General features: G+C 44.8%; 2 protein-coding genes and 1 long non-coding RNA gene across 16 annotated transcripts in view; 2 read left to right on the top strand and 1 right to left on the bottom strand.

Annotated features, from left to right (window-relative positions):
* Window positions 1-9,723, top strand: part of PARP6 (poly(ADP-ribose) polymerase family member 6) — a 36,330-nt gene extending 26,607 nt beyond the window's left edge. For 3 of the 9 annotated variants that reach the window (XR_013998269.1, XR_013998270.1, XM_081129826.1), the window contains 4 exons: window positions 8,226-8,305; window positions 8,708-8,771; window positions 8,940-9,024; window positions 9,344-9,718. Coding sequence is in view for 7 of the 9 variants with exons in the window: in XM_081129826.1 (XP_080985952.1) it covers window positions 8,226-8,305; window positions 8,708-8,771; window positions 8,940-9,024; window positions 9,344-9,446 (332 nt within the window). In the remaining 2 variants the exon portion in view is untranslated. Of the gene's footprint in view, window positions 1-8,225; window positions 8,306-8,707; window positions 8,772-8,939; window positions 9,025-9,343 lie in introns of all 9 variants that reach the window. The other 6 variants (XM_081129829.1, XM_081129827.1, XM_081129828.1 and 3 more) reach the window with 3 other exon arrangements.
* On the bottom strand, window positions 379-17,326 carry LOC308553846. 2 transcript variants are annotated; one of them, XR_013998291.1, is made up of 4 exons: window positions 17,039-17,326; window positions 13,636-13,739; window positions 12,741-12,859; window positions 379-563 (listed from the first exon to the last, which is right to left on the bottom strand). It is a non-coding gene; the product is annotated as an uncharacterized lncRNA (long non-coding RNA). The 2 variants fall into 2 exon arrangements; XR_013998292.1 differs by lacking the exons at window positions 13,636-13,739; window positions 17,039-17,326 and adding an exon at window positions 15,803-16,078.
* The window catches only part of PKM (pyruvate kinase M1/2), a 32,222-nt gene continuing 30,265 nt past the window's right edge, over window positions 15,999-17,955 (top strand). Inside the window, exon 1 of one of the 5 annotated variants that reach the window (XM_081129969.1) lies at window positions 15,999-16,436. The gene's annotated coding sequence lies outside the window, so the exon portion shown is untranslated. Of the gene's footprint in view, window positions 16,437-17,059; window positions 17,142-17,955 lie in introns of those variants that run through there. The other 4 variants (XM_081129967.1, XR_013998277.1, XM_081129971.1 and 1 more) reach the window with 4 other exon arrangements.

Genomic DNA, 17,955 nt, shown 5'->3' with positions numbered 1-17,955 from the left:
GATACTTGGTCTATGTCAGCTCTATTCCCAGTCATGGATACAGACTCTTTCTCAACTTTCATTAGAAATTTGGATTCTTCACATAGTGAGGCCATTTATCTCCTTTTTTCCATGGGGATGGTTTTATTCATTATAGAGGCTTGGCCCTGGGAATGGGTTAGGGAATAACTGGGAAATGAAACTAGGCTTTTGGTAGACCACATTTTTGGTGTAATAGCCCATCGTTATAAATTGTGTGCACACACATGCATGGGAGTTTACATGTGAATACACTTGAAGGCTTGAGTCCCTTCCATTGGCTTACATTTCTGGAGACATTGTTCTTTTCCCAGTCATCCATCTTTTCAACTATGTATAATTACACACTATAATATCAGTCACAGTGAATGCAAGAGAAAGCATTTTATTCCAAAGATAAGGCATGAAAGGTCCAGAATCTGATCAGGAGATGAGTCCAGCTTTGTCCTGCTCAGAAAAGGATGCTGACTTAGAACTCTCTCAGTGTTCCAAGTTCATGTCTTCATTCCTTTTCTGTCTTCTTTTGTTCTTGTTCTGGATAGTCTCTGTATAAAGGAGAGCTGCCATATAGTTGCATGTCTACAGTATAAAGGGGACAGTGCTAGAGTCTTTATAGATTATTATTCAGTATCCTCCAGTAATTATAACTGTTACACAAAGTAGAAGAAGAGAGATAATACGAATAAGAACCAAAACCAATCTGTTCTCTACAATAGATTGAACCAAAGAGCCAAGAATTGATTCTTTTAAAGAACTAAAAAACAAAAAAAACAAAAACCAGATACAACTGGTTACATTGAAGAAAAAGAACACAATTAGGTGAATGAAAAAGGGAACATAACTACAGATATAGCAGAATTTAGAAAGATAATGGGAGGATTTTGTTAACTTTATGCCAGTACTTTGAAAACTTTGACGAAATGGATAAATTCCTAGAAAAATATAACTAAAAACCTATTCAAAAAGAAATAGAAAGCCTAAATAGCTCTAAAACTATAAAAGACATTGAAATCGTAGTTTAAAATTTTACACACATACACCCCCCAAAACCCAAAAAAACCATCTAGCTCAGATAGTTTTCAGTTCAGTCTAAACTTTCAAGGAACAAATTATTGCACAGTTTTATAGAGAATCATCCAGAGAATATAAAAAGATGGAATCATAAGTCTTAAAAGACTGGTAAATTTGACTTTATTAATAATAAACTAACAACTTCTGTTTATTAGAAGACATCTTAAGAAAGTTAAAAGACAAGCTACAAACCAGGAGGAGACATTTGCAACACATATAGTCATAAAAGATTAGTAATAAAAATATATCTTAAAAACTCTTACAAATCCCCCTGGCTAGGTGGCTCAGTTTTGGAGCATCCCAACCTGTGCATCAAAAAGTTGTGGGTTCAATTCTAGGTCAGGGCGAGTATGGGAGGCAATTAATCAATGTTCCTTTATCTCTCCCTCACCCCCCTTTCCCTCTCTCATTTCCTCTAAAAATCAGTAAGAGCATGTCCTCAGGATTAAAAAAAGAATCTTACCAATCAGTAAGAAAAGAACAACCCAATAATTAAAGACTTCCAATTAAGATGGTGACATAGGTAAATGTGGTACTCACCTCCTCCCACAACATCAAAATTACAACTAAACTACAGAACAACCATCATTCAGAACCACCTGAAATCGAGCTGAATGGAAGTCCTACAACTATGAAATTGAAGAAGCCACATGAAGACTGGTAGGAAAGCCCAGCTGGTGTAGCTCAGAGGTTGAGCACTGACCTATGATCCAGGAGATCGCAGTTCAATTTCCCAGTCAGGGCACATGCCTGAGTTGTGGGCTCATTCTCCCATGGGGGGTGTACAGGAGGAAGCCAATCAATGACCTCTCATCATTGATGTTTCTCTCCCTCCCTTTCCCTTCCTCTCTCTGAAATCAATAAAGACATATTTAAAAATAAAAAGACTGGTAGGAGGTGCAGAGATGCATAAGTGCTGGTCCCACACTGACACGTGGCGGATAAATTCAGGAGAGATACCTCAGTGGTGGAGGCCCCCCTGAGGAGTGAGGGGCCCCAGTCCCACACCAGGCCACCCAGCTCAGTTCCAGTGCCAGGAAGAGACATCCCCTTAACTTTCTAGCTGTAAAAACCAGCATGGATTGAGGCTGAGAGAGGCTGAGGCTTCTGGAGTCCCAGGCAGTTCCTCTTAAAGGGCCTGCACGTGGACCTACTAGGACTCATTCCCTCTAAGCTCCAGCACTGGGGAAGCAGCTTAAAAGGCATCAGAGACATAAGGGGAGGAACTGCATTGTTTGGCATCAGGGTGAGAGCTGGAGGGACAGCTTTCTCCCAGACAGAAGTGCTGACAGAAGCCATTGTTCCTTTGATGAGTCCTTCCCCCACAGAGCCAGCAGATGAGTGCCATATCTGAGATTCCATCAACCTGGCTCACACTGCCCCACCCTGGTGATTCCCTGAGACCCATCCCCACCCAACTTTTGGGCCCTCCCAGGCTGTTTCCAGTGGCTTTAAACATAGGAATAACTCGGGCTTCAGATTTTCCTAAAATCACAAGTAGCATCTGGCCTCAGCAAGCCCCTTACCTCTTGTTAAGTGGCCCTAGGCCTAGTATTAACAGTAGCCGGCTTTGAGTCAGAGCCTGGCCTTGGCTGGGCACCTCCAAACCCTGCACAAATACCAGCCATCTGCAGACTGCTTTGTAGCTCATGCCTGGTGGCCCCAGGCAGAACACAGGTGGTGGTTGACCTTGGCCTGCACCTCCCAGGAGGTCCCAGAGCCAGTGCACCCAGTAGACAGCTTCAGACCACATCGAAGCACCACCACCCAACCACCTCCACAAGTGACATACTCAAGGTTTGGACTCAGTACCAGAGCCCTGCTGAAGTAAGTCTTGCTCTGTGTGGTGGGCCACTGCACAGTTGATCTTCCAAGATGGTTGGAGGTTGGTGGTCAGTGGTCACAGACAATCTTGCAGCTGATCAGCCTAAGTAAACCCCTCCCATTGATGTGCCTACAGCAATCAAGACTTAATTACAACAGAAGGGTGTACTGCCCACACGAGGGGCACACCTCGAGTACCCAGTTGGAGTGATCAAGGAGGCTATGCCACTGGACCCTTCAGGTCACCAACTATATTAGGCCACCCTACCAAGCCTAGGAGACATAGCAGCTCTACCTAATACATAGAAACAAGCACAAGGAGGCAGCCTAAATGAGGAGACAAACATGGCTCACATGAAAGAACAGAACAAAACTACAGAAAAATAACAAAATGGAGACAAGCAATCTAGATGCAGCATTCAAAACACTGGTTATAAGGGTGCTCAAGGAACTTAGGACTTCAGCACATTAAAAAAACAAGGATACACTAACTGAAATAAAGAATAATTTACAGAGAATCAACAGTAGAGTAGGTGAAGCCAACAATCAAATTATCCATTCAGAATATCAGTTAGCAAAAAACACCCAATCAGAAGAGCAAAAAGAAAAAAGAAAAATTTTAAAAAGATAGTGTAAGGAGCCTCTGGGACAACTTCAAGTATACCAACATTTGTATCATGGGGATACCAGAAGGAAGAGAGAGTGCAAGAAATTGAAAACCTATTTGAAAAAATGACAGAAAACTTACCTTACTTGGTGAAGGAAACAGACATATAAGTCCAGGAAGTGCAGAGAGTCCCAAACAAGATAAACCCCAAAAGGCCCACACCAAGACACATCATAATTAAAATGCAAAAGGTTAAAGACAAACAGAATCTTAAAAACAGCAAGAGAATAGCAGTTACCTACAAGGGAACTCCCATAAGACTTCCAGCTGATTTCTCAAAAACTGCAGGCCAGAAGGGAGTGGCAAGAAATTTTCAAAGTGATGAAAAGCAAGGACCTACTACCAAGATTACTCTATCCTGCAAAGCTTCCATTTAGAATCAATGGGCATATAAAGAGCTTCCTAGACAAGGAAAGAAATTCACCACCACCAAACCAGTATTATATGAAATGTTGAAGGGTCTTCTTTAAGAAGAAGATAAGAAATATGAACAATAAAATGGCAATAAATACATATCAACAACTGAATGTACAAACAAAATGAACAAGTGGAACAGAAACAGACTCATGGATACAGAGAACTTTTTGTTAGTTGCGAGATGGAAGGGGCATTAGGGGGATGGGCAAAAAAGGTGAAGGGATTAATACAAATTGGTGGTTACAGAATAGTCATGGGGATGTAAAGTACAGCTTAGGGAATATAGTCAATAATATTCTTATAACTAGGCATGGTGCTGGATGGGTACAGGATTTATTGGGGTGATCACTTATTAAATTATGTAATGTCTGGTCACTGGGGTATACACCTGAAACATATAAAGATGTACATCAACTAATTTAAAAAAGGAAAGATTTTAAAAAATAGGCAGATGACATGAACAGGCATGTCACTGAAGAGATGACCAAAAAATGTGAAAAGCTGCTCAGCCACTATTAATCAAGGAAGTAAAATCAAGACCAAGGTGATTTACCATTTTAGCACCCATGTGGATTAGCAAAAATTAAGAAATCTGATACCTCTGTATCAGAGGTTGTAGATCATCAGGATCTCTTTTATTGCTTAAGGGGGTATAAATTAGTATGACCACTTTGTTTTAAATTTGGTGATAAGTTAAAGCTGAGAAATTTTATCCCAGTGACACAGCATTTTCATCCCTGCGTGTGTACACCCAAAGATGTGTACACAGATGTTCAAGGCAATACTGTTTGCAACAGCAAATCTTCGGAACAACCCAAATCGGGAGAACGGATAAATACATTCTCACAATTGACTATTATTCAGCAATGGAAATGAATGAACAGTGGCATTCAACAACATGGAAAAATCATAGTAATAAGCTGAGGAAAAAAGGCAAGCCCAAAAGACTACTGTGTGCTACCTTTTTAATGTTGTTCAAAAGCAAAGAAAGTTAAACACTATTTAGGGGTGTATTTGTGTGTGTGTGTGAGATAAAACTGAAGAAATTTCAGGATGGTAGTTACCTCCCAAGGGGACACAGGTAGTAGCACATAGTTAGATATAAGTCACTGGTAATGTTTTAGTTCTTGGATTTAGTTCTTAGGTTGGGTCTGTAGGTATTCAGTGTCCTATTAAATAAATGTCAGTGTGGCCCTACCAGGTTTGGCTCAGTGGTTGGAGCACTGGCCCACTGATGGAAAGGTCCTGGGTTCAGTTCCGGTCAAGGGCATGTACCTTGGTTGCAGGCTCAATCCCAGGCCCTGGTTGGGGTATGTGTGGTAGGCAAGCAATCAATGTGTCTCTCTCACATTGATGTTTTTCTCTCTCTCTTCCACTCTCCGAAAAGCAATGAAAAAAATATCCTTGGGTGAGGACATAAATAATAAATAATACATAAATAATAAATAAATAAATAAATAAATAAATAAATAAATAAATAAATAACAGTGTGTCATGAACCAAATGTTAGGATTAATCCACACAGGGTAAGTGTCGAATAAATATTTATTAAGTGTGTACATGGATCTTACTCTGTGTGCCTGGGGTCTAAAGTGGGGGAGGGGTGGTTAGGGTAGTCTTTTCAGCTTCTTTGTCTAGATTCCTCAGTTTTTATCTCTGTCGCAGGCTGAGCTTGCCTCTAATTAAACTCTTATATTTTCCAAATAGTGAAATTCTCCTGGTTCTCAGTGCCCACAAGATTCTTCCTGTCTATTTTCTCCCTATTTTCTCCCTCTGTCACTGGCCTTTGCTTACCACAAAGTGCCTGAATACCATTATTTATCAGATGGAGCCAGAAGTCTGATAACTGACTTACCTTTCTTCATCACTCTACTGATTACTTAAAAACATCATATGATACCATTCTTCTTGAAAAGGTCAATTGATTATAGATACAAAATACCATAGGATTTTACTATTAGAGTTATAGGTCATCTTGTCCAATCCCCATTGTTTAGATAAGGAAGCTGAAACTCAGAGATGTTAAATGACTTTGGGATGACACAACTGAGTAGCAGAGCTAACACAGGAATCCAGATCTCCTAACTTCTAGGACAATGTTTTTACTATTATATTGGACTGACGGGGTAGGCTTTGCTTGAATGACTGACTCTATGAGGGCCCCATAGATATTTGGGTCTGTATAACAATGGGTAGAATATGTGCAAGTGTCCAACTTACTGTAGTTACTCTAGCATTTGGTCAATATTATCTTATTGCATGTTTCCTTCCACCCTATTCTGATCTGATTTTCTCTGTTCTTTCTGAGGGTATCCTTAGCCAGCAGCATTGGGTGCCTTCTGGGAGCAGTATAGAGAGCATCATTTTGACTAGCGGAGCCTCCAATGACTTGGCCAGAGTATGCACATTAAAATGAGAGCCAGTCAGAAAGGAGATGGTAAACTCCATCTATTTATTCCTGTTTAGAGACTTGGAATAGGTATATATTCCAGACACAAAACATCCAGGGGTTATTCTAGCCATGATGTTCTCAGGGTCTGGTCTTAGGAAACTAACCAAAGATCACTAGGGGTAGTAGTATGGACAGGATGGTGTGCAACAGGATTGGGATGAGACAAAATTTATATCATAAGGATCATCTCTAAGACCAGCCATAGAAATCAGATTGTTCTTTCCTATTCTCTGTGGTAGAACCTAAATGAGAATTTCCGAGTGTTTTCCTGTTTTCTGGGGTAGAACCTAAATGAGAATTTTACTCAGAATCTTGCACTGAAATACCCAGGCTGAGAAGGTCATGTTTGGATGCAGAGCTAAACCTAGTTCAGGCTAATGGAGAAGGTGGAAATGGGTGGTGAGTGTGTAGGAGGAAGAAATTAGCAGTTCAGGTCTTGAAGTTCTCCTTGCCCTGAGTTTTGTTCAGGCCACAATTCTGTCGGACTTTAGTGTGAGTGCATGATGAATTGACAGCTTGAGCAGTGAAGAATGTCAGTCCAGTGGTTATCATTCCCACAGCTACACCATGGCTATCACAAGACGAAAAGTTGAAGCAGAGTGGAATTAGTAATAATAGGCAATTCCAGGGTGGAGTGGTTGATAAGGGCCCTGCTGATGGCCTGTAATGATAGTATCATTTCCCATCTTCATCCATCTTCCTCTCAGTCTCACACACACATAAGATCTGTGATAAGGCTGGGCCTGTGCTAAAGCTGAGCATAGAGACTGAATTCCTAATCACAGGCCAAAAAGAGTTGGGAGCAGGGGCACACAAGCACTGTTTTGTATCTAAGAAAAATCCAGAATGAGTCTATAAATGTTATAAAGAGGACTGTTCATTGGTGGGTAAGGATGGTGGAGGATTTATAGATTTAGATACGGTGGAAACTGGAGGGAATTGGCACCACTTCCTAAAGTGAGGGAAGACTTTCTGAAGGAAGCAAGGTTTTTGCCATTGTGTTTATCTGTGGAAAATTATTTATCACTTAACTGCTGTGCTTTTTCCTTGTTTTCTTGGAATGATTCTGGTCACAGTATTTTATGTCACTTTGAGACTAGAGCAGATCTGACTTGCTCTGCTTGCTTCCTCTCTACTCGTTTCACTCAGCCTGGCATTTGATCCAAGGTATTGATGTCACCACTGTCTTGGGCACCTCGTTCCTGTCTCATTTCTTGTGTTACTCTCCTATTGTAGAACCCTTCAGTGATTCCCTGGTATTCTCAGGATGAACTCTAGTTGCCTTAACATGGCCTAGAAGGCCTGCTTGACCTGATCCTAGCTCACCTCTTAGACATCATCTCTGGTCACTCCTCTGCCATTGACTGTGCTTCATACAAACTGAGGCATACTGCTTGTTTCCTTCTATATCCTGTTACTTCTACCCAGAACACTGTCCCCTCTTCATATAACTAATTCTTCCTAATCCTAGAGTTCTCAGCCTAGCTGTCACTAGGAAGCCTTCTTCAGACCCCTCGGCTAGGTTCCTTCTCTGCCTCTGGCCTACACAGTGCTCTATATTCTCCCCATCACAACACTTGCCATACTGTGTTGTAATTACTTGTTCTTTGCCTGTACTCTCCACCAGACTAAATTTTGTGAGGAAAGATACCTTGTTTGTTTTATTCACCACTGTACTGCCAAGTGTCTAGCTCAGTGCCTGACACATAGTAGGCACTTGAGCAAATGTTTGATTAAGGAATGGGTGAATGAACTGGGTTTGTTGTTCTGTGACAGGAATGGGAAAAGGACAGCACAGGATGCCTTCCAAGGATGAGCTGGTCCAGAGATATAACAGGATGAATACCATCCCCCAGGTATTATTAGTTGGCCCTGCTCCAGTGAGACAGTACCCTTCTCCTGGGATAATTTTTGGCTACAGAGATGGATCGGGAAACGTGGTAGGGGTGGTGGGTAGTTTGAAGAGCATTTGAAAGAATCAGTTACATTATAAACTGAACACACTTCCAGAGTCATAAGTGGCTTTAGTCGTAAGTATGAAAGCAGAGATTGAGTTTATGAAAAAAGTGCAGTGACATAAAAATGTAAAGATGGAAGCTATGGATGCATCCAGACTGGTTATGGGAAAGTAAAATTTGTGTGGGTGGGGGGTGGTGGCTGGGAGCCCAGGTTATCCCTGATCCCACCCATCACCAGCTAACAAGCTTCTATTGGAAAGCTATAACAGTCTACCTGGCTCTGCTGTCTTCCTCTTCCAGACCCGATCCATTCAGTCAAGGTTCCTGCAGAGTCGGAATCTAAACTGTATAGCACTTTGTGAAGGTAGGTAGCTTAACCAGTCCCTGTTTTCCTAGGTCCCCGACCTTTCTTTTTGTTGCAACTAATGGTGCATGGTCCAGCCAAGGGTAATGTTGAAGCATCATGTCTTCCCTCCCCTGCCTGGACTCTGACCTAAGCATTACATATATAACTCTGACCCCTTCTTCTCAGTGATTACATCTAAAGACCTCCAGAAGCATGGGAACATCTGGGTGTGCCCTGTGTCCGACCATGTCTGCACACGGTTCTTCTTTGTGTAAGTCTAGGAGGATACCTTGGGGATTACTCTGAGGAGTGAGGGTGGGGGAGTGCTGGTGTGTTACTGCTGTTATTTGATACTTGTCCCTGGCTTCCTGAGTGCAGCAGGCACTGGACTTTCCCCTTGGAGGTTGGGGATGCCTATATATCAGGGTCTGTTTAGAGAAAAACAGACAAGTTGAATTTCTTCCATCCTAAGGAGAACCAAGAAAGGGTTTTTACTTCTGGGATGGCCCACTTCCAAATACAGTTCCACTGGTTGACATTATTTGATATTGTACTCCCTCTTGTGCTCACACTTGCCCTGTCTTTGGCAGATATGAGGATGGTCAGGTGGGCGATGCCAACATTAATACTCAGGACCCCAAGATACAGAAGGAAATCATGCGTGTGATCGGAACTCAGGTTTACACAAACTAAGGGGGCCCCAGCCCTCTACCACCCCTATTCCCCCAGGATCCATCTGCCCTTATTAAAGGGCTCAGGAGCAGCAGGCGAGACTGCCCTGAGGAATCAAGGGGCCATTACCAAGGGGCAGGAAAAGGACAGAAGAGGCGGCCTTCATGGTGGAGACTGACCCAGGAACCACTCCACATTTGGATGGCCCAGACTGACCCCCTATCCCTGATTTTCCCAGTTGACTTCACCCTGTTTGTAAATAAAACAATAAAATGGAAGGTGCTGTGGACTGGATATGATCACTGTGGTTTGACTGGCCTTGGCCCAGCACCTGCCCCAAGCCCCCAAATGGGAGTGGGAGTGGGGAGAGTGGAATATTGTGAGGGTTGGAACTATTTAAGTTAGGTGAAGTCAAAGCTGAGTCCATCTAGTGTAGTGTACTACAGATCTGTCAACATTTTAATCAATTGATTAAAGAAGGGAAATTAACAGTTATGCAGGTGACACAAACTGAGACGAATATAGAATACAATACCACTGATTAACTGTTCCTCAGGTTTTAAAAGGACCATTGAGGCCAAAGCAGCTCAGATTTACTATCTCTGGAAATTAGGTCACATTAGAACCTCTGCTTTCTGCACAAAACCTATCCGTTTTCCCTTGCTCTGTATCTCAGTGGCAGGGGCCTTACTCTTCCTCCTCCCATCTACTTCTTTGGGATAGGGAAGTGGGGAGAGACCTGGCAGTTGGGTTTGTGTCTAACTTGAAATCTATAAAAAGATCCTAAGGAAGTGCAGCCTTCCATAATGAAATAAAACCCAGATTCTCCAAGGCAAGCCAGCAAGGTGCTGGAAGACTGCTGTTTCTAGATCTAATTGTTTCAGTGAAATCCATCTCCCTATAGAAATTCCCACTACCAACCTCTGCTGGCCTTTGTGCTCCATGTACCTACAACCCTAAGTTAGTTGTAAGAGACAGGTTGGACATTGCCAAATAGTTTGAAATATTAATGAAGAAAAACAAATAGAAGCACAGAATTTTTTTTTTTTAAGCATTTAAACAAGCCTGGCTTTTCAAGTATAGGCATACCTTGGAGATACTGTGGGTTCGATTCCAGGCCACTGCAGTAAAGTAAGTATTGCAATAAAGCAAGTTTTAATCTTTTTGCTCATGGAGGGTATTACCTTCAATTTGTTAAAAAAGAAAAAAGAAAGCATCTGTGAAGTGCAATAACGTGAGGTCTGCCTCCCAATAAATTCAATTTACAATAATAATTTTTAAAAATCCCCTATATAGTTTTTATTATTATTATTATTATTATTGTATAGCTTCTTGATTTACAAAGCCTGTGCTAGATCAGCTATTTTCTTTCATTACCTTCACCCTACTTTGGAAATAATTTTCTTTGCCTGGGTTCCTTACCTGCTTTGTAGTTCCTGAGTTGCCTTCATTTGGAAGTACCATTCTTAAGGTCCACTCCCCTAGAAGCTGTTGAACTTCTTTATCCATTCTTGATCAAGACTACTACATTCTGATTCTACAAGTCTCCTAAGGCTCTCTTCTGGTTTCAGGTCTAGCAGAAACCCTCTTCACTGAGTAAATGACCCCATCGGGAATCCCACCCTAATTGACATTTCTGCCTCCTGGGATGACCTTTGCAGCTTATCTGTATAGTATCAGAGACAGTTAACATCTTAGTTTTTACTAGGCAGGTGCTAGGCATTATGCTGAACACTTTAATAATTTGCTAACGCTTTGGCTTACTATGTGCTTGGCATTGTAAGCTCTTTACATGTATTGACTAATATAATTCTCACAAGCCTATAAAGGAGGTGCCATTATTCCCATTTTGTAGATAAGAGAGGCACAGAAGATAGTGATTTGCCCATGTTCCACAGCTAGCAACTGACAAGCAACCTGACTCCAGAACTGCTGTTCTGGTTCTATACTAGATAGCCTTTCAAATTTTACAAATGTTTTCATTTAATCCTGTCAACAAAAGCTGGAAGATAGGATTTCTCTAGAGATCTTACTGTGTCCAAGTCTCATAGCTGGTTAGTGGCAATGCTGGCTTTTTAACCAGATCTGCCCAACTCCAGGACCTGAACTGTTAACCATCCTTTTACTTCCCCTAAGGTTCTCAGATTGCTTCCGATGGTGTTCCAGCAACTGTACCTAGGTGCTTGACTACTCAAATGATATAACAACATTTTTGCTCTATTTTCAGATATTGTCAATAGATTTTTCTCAGTTGTAAGCATTTCTTATAATTTTTCTTTATCAGTGGCAGATGACAGCAAGTACTAGTAAATGATGGAATGAGAAGTAATGAACAGATAGGGTATGTTACCAGAGAAACTCTAATACCTAAGCTAGGCTCATGGGTGTCTGGGGTTTTTTAGAACATGTACATGATGATGATCTTTTTTTAAAAATGCCAAAAAATTCTAATGAAATTAAGTACAGCAATCCCTCAAATAACATGTCTTTATGATGTTGATAATATGCCATAGGAACTTAACTGTTGTTTGTACCAATTAGCCTGTGGTAAAATTGGTCTAGTTGCATGCTCTTTCCCTTGAAGGCCCAGAAAGCTACCGATTACATTAAGTGAGGGCTTACTGAACCCCATTTTATAGTGTTCCATGTAAAAGCAACAGGACTTTTTGAATTTGAGATGTTTGAAAGCCATATATAATCATGGCTAAAAAAAATTCAAAACATGTATGGTGTAAAATCTAATAAAGGCAAGAATGCCTTTATTGCAGGGAAACTTGCTAGATGGGGCCTTGAGCTTCTAGAGTGGAATCCTCCCACAGCCTGGAGGGGGAGTTGGGGAAATAGTGCCCTTTCCCCGACCCACGCCTGGCTACCTTGGGGGGGGGGGGGGCTGTGAAAGCCAGGTTTGAGCAAGAGATTGTCCTTCCCAGAGGCCAAGGCTATTAAAATACTGCACACACAGGTTGACAGTGGCCTCCTACCTTTCACCTAGTCCTGGGCTCAAGGAGCCCCATTTCATTTAGACCTGGACATGCTTAGGGCTAGAGCCCAGGGCCAGGAAAATAACTTTTCCTCAGTTAGTTCCAGGTGAAGAGTAGATGGCTGTGATTTTTGGATTGAGATCTCAAAAACCCTGGGATCTTAACTTTCTCCTTCCCTCTCAGGGTAATTTTCCATCCATGTAGGGTGTGGCTATGACTCAATTTGTGGTAAGGATGTAGCCATTCATAGGGGAGGAGCCTCCTGCTTGATTCCGCCCTTCATTCTGGCCAGCAGGGAGAGAGTCTGGTGCTGAGTCATAACTGGGTTACTTACCAGCTTCTCACAGGATGGATTCTGAGATGGAGGTTTGGAAGATGTCTCAGCTTCTGGACCCAATTTCGGAGTGGTGGGAAGGAATTCATGGGTCACAGAATTCCCCCAGAGCCCTCCTCCTAGAAAGGATGGGAATAAAGTAGGCTTAATTCATTTGAAGGGGCATCATTCTCTTTGGAGTATAGGACTTTCCATAAATGTTTCAGAACCTCCTGCAATGAGGCCAAAAATGCCACCCTAACTTAAAGCATTGTCTACCAAAATTATTTTATCTAGTAGACAGACCGAAGTAACCTTAAAACTAGTTGTCATTTGGGGGATAAGTGGATCTGGTTAGCTGGTAGCCAGTGAGTAGGGAGGTGGAGACTAGAAGCAAGGTGCCAAGGAAAAAGCAGACTTTGAATTGTAACAGGAGGACTTCCTGGGGAAGGGGGCACTTGATCCATTGTTCACTGATGTCTTTCTTGGTCCTCCAAATCTTGATTACTTTTGGAAGATAGGATCTGCTTACATTTGCATCTTAGGGAACCTAAGCTCTGGCTACACTTGTAGTGCCCCCAAGGAAGCAGTTTGGTGGACAGGATTAACCTGCTCTAAGGAGGCTTGTCCTGTGAGCCCTAGCAGTCCTGGACTAGAAAAAGATTGCTGGAGGTTACATCAGCTGACAGAGTCACCTTGGCTGAAGCAGTACTTCTGCTTCCTTCTTGCTTCTAAGTGCTGATGGGGCATTTCTTCAGGAGGGGGTACCAGATACACAGTTTCATTCAGAAAACATTCTTCCCTGTCCCTTCCCCTTGGAATGGCCTTCCTATACCCATCTCTATCTTAACCAACCCTTCATCTCTTCCTCTGTGAAACCTCTTTCCCAGACAACCTGTTCTCTCTTTATCCTTACTTAACTCCAGAAGGCAACTTTCCTTTCCATCTAGGATTTTCTGGAGGGAACTCTGGAATTAAGATTTTGTGCCATCCTGGTGGGCCTGAAGAGATCTTGGGAGTCTGAAGGAAGACAGAATAAATGTAAAAGTCTACTTGGTCTGGCTCTGGAAAAGGCATATAAAGTCCAAAGTGATAAACATTTCTGCTTTAAACCTGACATTCAGGACCTATGGGCTACCCTGGAAATCTGTATTGTCCTGATAGAGAAATAACATTGCTGTTTCAGGCAGAGGCCAAGAGGTCCGTAATGGTAAAGCCTATAACCAGGGCCAAAGCTCATCTTTGGGCTCCAAGATTGGGTCTAGCATCGTTTACTGACACACCTTCCCCACCAGGGACTCCAAATGGCCTTTGAGACTTAAAGCATTAAACTCCAGATTCTGTGGTTCTGTGGCTCAGAATCCAAACAGGTAAAACAGCAATCTACAGCCTCATTCATACCCCAGTCCAGTAAACCCAGTGGCTACCCCTCCCAACCTGCCAGGTCAATGAGCACAGTGGAAGGGCTGGCTCTAGGGGGAGGAGCCTGGCCTCTAGGAGAATCTGCCTCTTCCTCAGCTTTCCAGTTTCCTATTGTCCTGGGGTTACTTGTTGCTGGGTCAAGACAGTGAAGATTCAGGAGGATGATCAATAGAAAGGCAAACTAAGTTATGTGAATTCAGAAAGGTGTCCTGGAGCCAGTTATAAGGACAAGCTTCAAGAAGTCAATTCCCAAAGAAAGAGGATGCCTATGCTGTAAAGAGGGCCCTGTGCTGTACTTATCTACACATATCTGATTAAACCCCACCCTATGAAGCAGGAATTGTCTTCAGTTTACTTTTAAGGAACTAGACTCTTACACATTAAATTACAGGATATAGTCATAGAGCTAGTGAGTGGAATTGGAATTAAGATATGATGAAACAAAAGCTTCTATACTATGCTGCTTTTCAGCAAAACGATAATCACCTTAAACTCAATGTAACAAACTTTCACTATGCATCTAATGTGAGCAAGGATATGCTGGATTTGTCTCTGCCAGAGTTTTATAGACAGCATTTTTATAACTATTGGATGATCAACATCTGTAACCAAAGGGCAATGGTTTGCCACCAACTCTCCAGTTTCATAGAGGTGCACTTCAATCTTGGAAATGCTTATATCTAGATTTAGAACTTTGACCAGTACAGCATAGTACAGCATTGTGTAGCATTGACCAGATCTCTACCCCTCTCTGCTTCCCATATCCCCAGGGTTGTCCACCACTGTACTTAGTTTATCCTTAGCTGGGGAGCCAGAAAGGGCCATTTATGCCATTCCTCTTCCTCTGGATAGGAACAAATGTGATTTTCCCTGGTGGCGCATGGCCTTTATTCCTCTCAACAACTTCATGTGCTCTCACCACTTCAATAAACAAGCATTTACTTCCTATCTTGAACTAAGGGACCTGAATAGGCTCACAGAAGAAATTAAAAGATTTTATCCCAAACAGAAATTTACTTTTAGGCTCACTTTTTCTTCCCAGCTTATCTGAGCTAAAGGAAAGCATACTGAAGGCCTGTGATTCAGCTGCAGGGTGTCTGCCTGAACAGGTCACACCCATTGGTCTCATTTTCCAGGAAAAGCAAAGAACCTAAAAGAAGAGTCTTCATGATTTTTAATGAAGCAACATTGTATCTGCTCTCAAAACTTGTCTGAATAAAGGCAAGGGTTAACAGCTGTTTCACTGATAACTGCTGTTACCACTGGTTGTTGGCTAATTACTGAGAAACTGGAAAATGATTTGGAGAAAATGTAAGAAAACAGTATCGATTTAAAAATAAAAGGTTGAAAACAGAAGTGCTAACTCCAGCAAAGATCATTGGCCCTCACGTTCTGACGTGGTATTTCCTGATGGATGGTCAGTTCTGCACTAACATTAATACCTTCTATACGCTTTCTACTGTCTGGGATTCCAGTCCTACCAAAGTATTCACACAGCCCCAATTTGTCCTTCCATGTTCTAACCCTAAGAACAGAAGGGCCTCGCACTCCCGCTCCACGTACACCGCGCCCTTCCCAGTTCTCCCTACGCTCACTCCCACGCCCGAGCGCCCCAAAGGCGGGTCCGACCTCCCACCATCTCACGAATCTCCTGTCCCCACCTTCGGATCCCATCTCAGGCTCCCCAACCTCCTGTTCAGCTCAGTGCCCCGAGGTGTGCGCTGGGGCAAGCACCCGGAGGGGTGGGGAGTCGCGGGGCGGCGCTGGGGAAATGATGTCGGGGGACCCTTAAATCTGGGAACCGCCGCAATAGGCTAGGGCACCCGGAGAGGCCGGGACCGAGGGTCAGGAGAAGGGCCCTCCTCGGCCTTGCTAATTAGCGGCAACAGGTGGCCCAGGCGCCTGAGGGTCTGGGAGGCTGACATCTAGGACTCCGTGGGCGGACCCTGCCGCCTTTTCGCTTCCCTATTGGCCTCTTCCGAGCGTCAGTCTAAGAGTTACTTTATGCAGTGACCTTCCGCCGCAGAATGTAGTCCTCCCCAAAAGGGCAACCTGCAGGCCCGCGCGGGCCTCGCGGCACTTCCCGCTGCGGTGCCTGCTGCCCGTGCACGCAGAAGGGCGGGCCGGGCGAGCCGGAAGCCAGGGTTGGGTGGGGGCGGGGCGGGGCGGCGGAGGGATTGCGACGGCCCTGCAGTCGGGATAACCTTGAGGCAGAGTCAGCCGCCTCCCCAGAGGAGCGACGCCCCCGGAGCCTGCAGACCTCTCTACAGGAGCTCGAGCCGGACCACGCCGGAGGTGAGCAGGGGCAGGGGTTGGGCCATCCGTGCCCGCCTGGGCTCCCTTGGCCGGGCTAGTGTGGCACCCCGGCATCCGTTCCGTGGCGGCGCTGGATCCTGGGCATCGCGGACCTGGTTGGGTCCGGGGAGAGAAGCTGCTTGCGCCCGGGACCTGTTCTTCAAAGCCCCCAGCTCCTGTTTCTTCCAAAGTCAGATGGGTCAGCCAGCCCCTCTCCTGCCTCAGTCCCTACCCTCATTGTGGTATCTTCGCCCACCCATATTCCCTCCTAATCTGCTCCCCTCTTCTGCCCTCTCCGCCTCCTCTCCCTTGCTCGCCTACTCCCCTTGCCCCTTAATACTGTTCCATTCGCCCCCTCATTCAGATGCTTTCCTTGTAACCTCTCCGTGAAACTCCTCTCGCTCCCCACCCCAGCCCTCCCCACTCAGGTCCCTGTGCCCTCCGCTGCCCACCCCTACCCCATTCATCTCCGGTTCCCGCCCCTCCCTTCCATTCCAGTCACGTCAGCTCCTCCGCATCCTCGTCCTTTGCGCCGCGAGGTCCTCGCCCCTCCCACTCCGTTCTGGTCACGTCCGTCTGCTCCCCCGCCCCCCATCTCCCACCTCCGCCGGTCCCTTCACCGCGCATCCCAGTCTCCGGCTCTCCTGGAGCCCCGAGCTCCTGGCCTGGTCAGCGTCCGAAATGCAGGGGCCTGCGATGGCCCAGGTCAGCCGAGATACAGCGGCGGCCGGGGTTACGTAACCTTGGCGTTCCCCGCCGCAGGGGAAGAAAGGGCGGGTGCTCCTGGGGCGCCCCAGATTCAGTGGGGTGGCCGCGGCGCTGCGCCCGCGCCGAGAGCGTCGGCGGGCTCCATCCCGCCGCGCTGGGGCTGCACGTAGCGGCCTGCGCCTGGGGCCCGCCCCTCGGGACGCCCGCCGGGGACGGGCTACCCCCGAGCCTCGCCGCGGCCCGATCCGCCGCGCATGCGGCGCGAAGGCCTCGCCTCTGCCTCACGTTACTTAACAGATGCTCCCGGATTGTAGAGCGCGGGGTGGGGTAGAGCAGGTGTGTGCTTGGAGCTGTTTGGGGGAATGGGATAGAGACCGGTCGTAGCCCATAAAGCTCACAGTCGCACTAGAGAACGAACATGTAAGTTATCACCGGTTAGTATGGTGAGGAAGGCACACCCTTCCCGCTTGGGGAAAGGGGAGGGGGGCGCCAGGAGGCCTCACAAGATGGCATTACACTGGGTTTGAAGAAGGAAAGCACCTTGTGGTCTGAAGGTTATTTAAAGGCCTGGAAATATACCCTTGGCATCTTATCCATGCCTTCAAAACCAGGACATCGACCCTCTCCTGTACAGGAGAGCCTGATAGGTGACGTCCACGCATGATGGAATAGAGGCATTGGGAAGTTCTCAGCAGGCTTTTAAGATTAGGTTTGACTCATTAATATACTGATAAGAATAATGGAAGGAATTCAGCCTTAGGACTTCAGTGTTCCTTGTGCAAACGGGGAGTAACATTTTTCTGCTGATTGT

Source organism: Miniopterus schreibersii (genome assembly GCF_964146895.1).
Source record: "Miniopterus schreibersii genome assembly, chromosome: 1".
NCBI classification, from domain to species: domain Eukaryota; kingdom Metazoa; phylum Chordata; class Mammalia; order Chiroptera; family Miniopteridae; genus Miniopterus; species Miniopterus schreibersii.
This window is presented reverse-complemented; position numbering and strand designations above follow the sequence as displayed.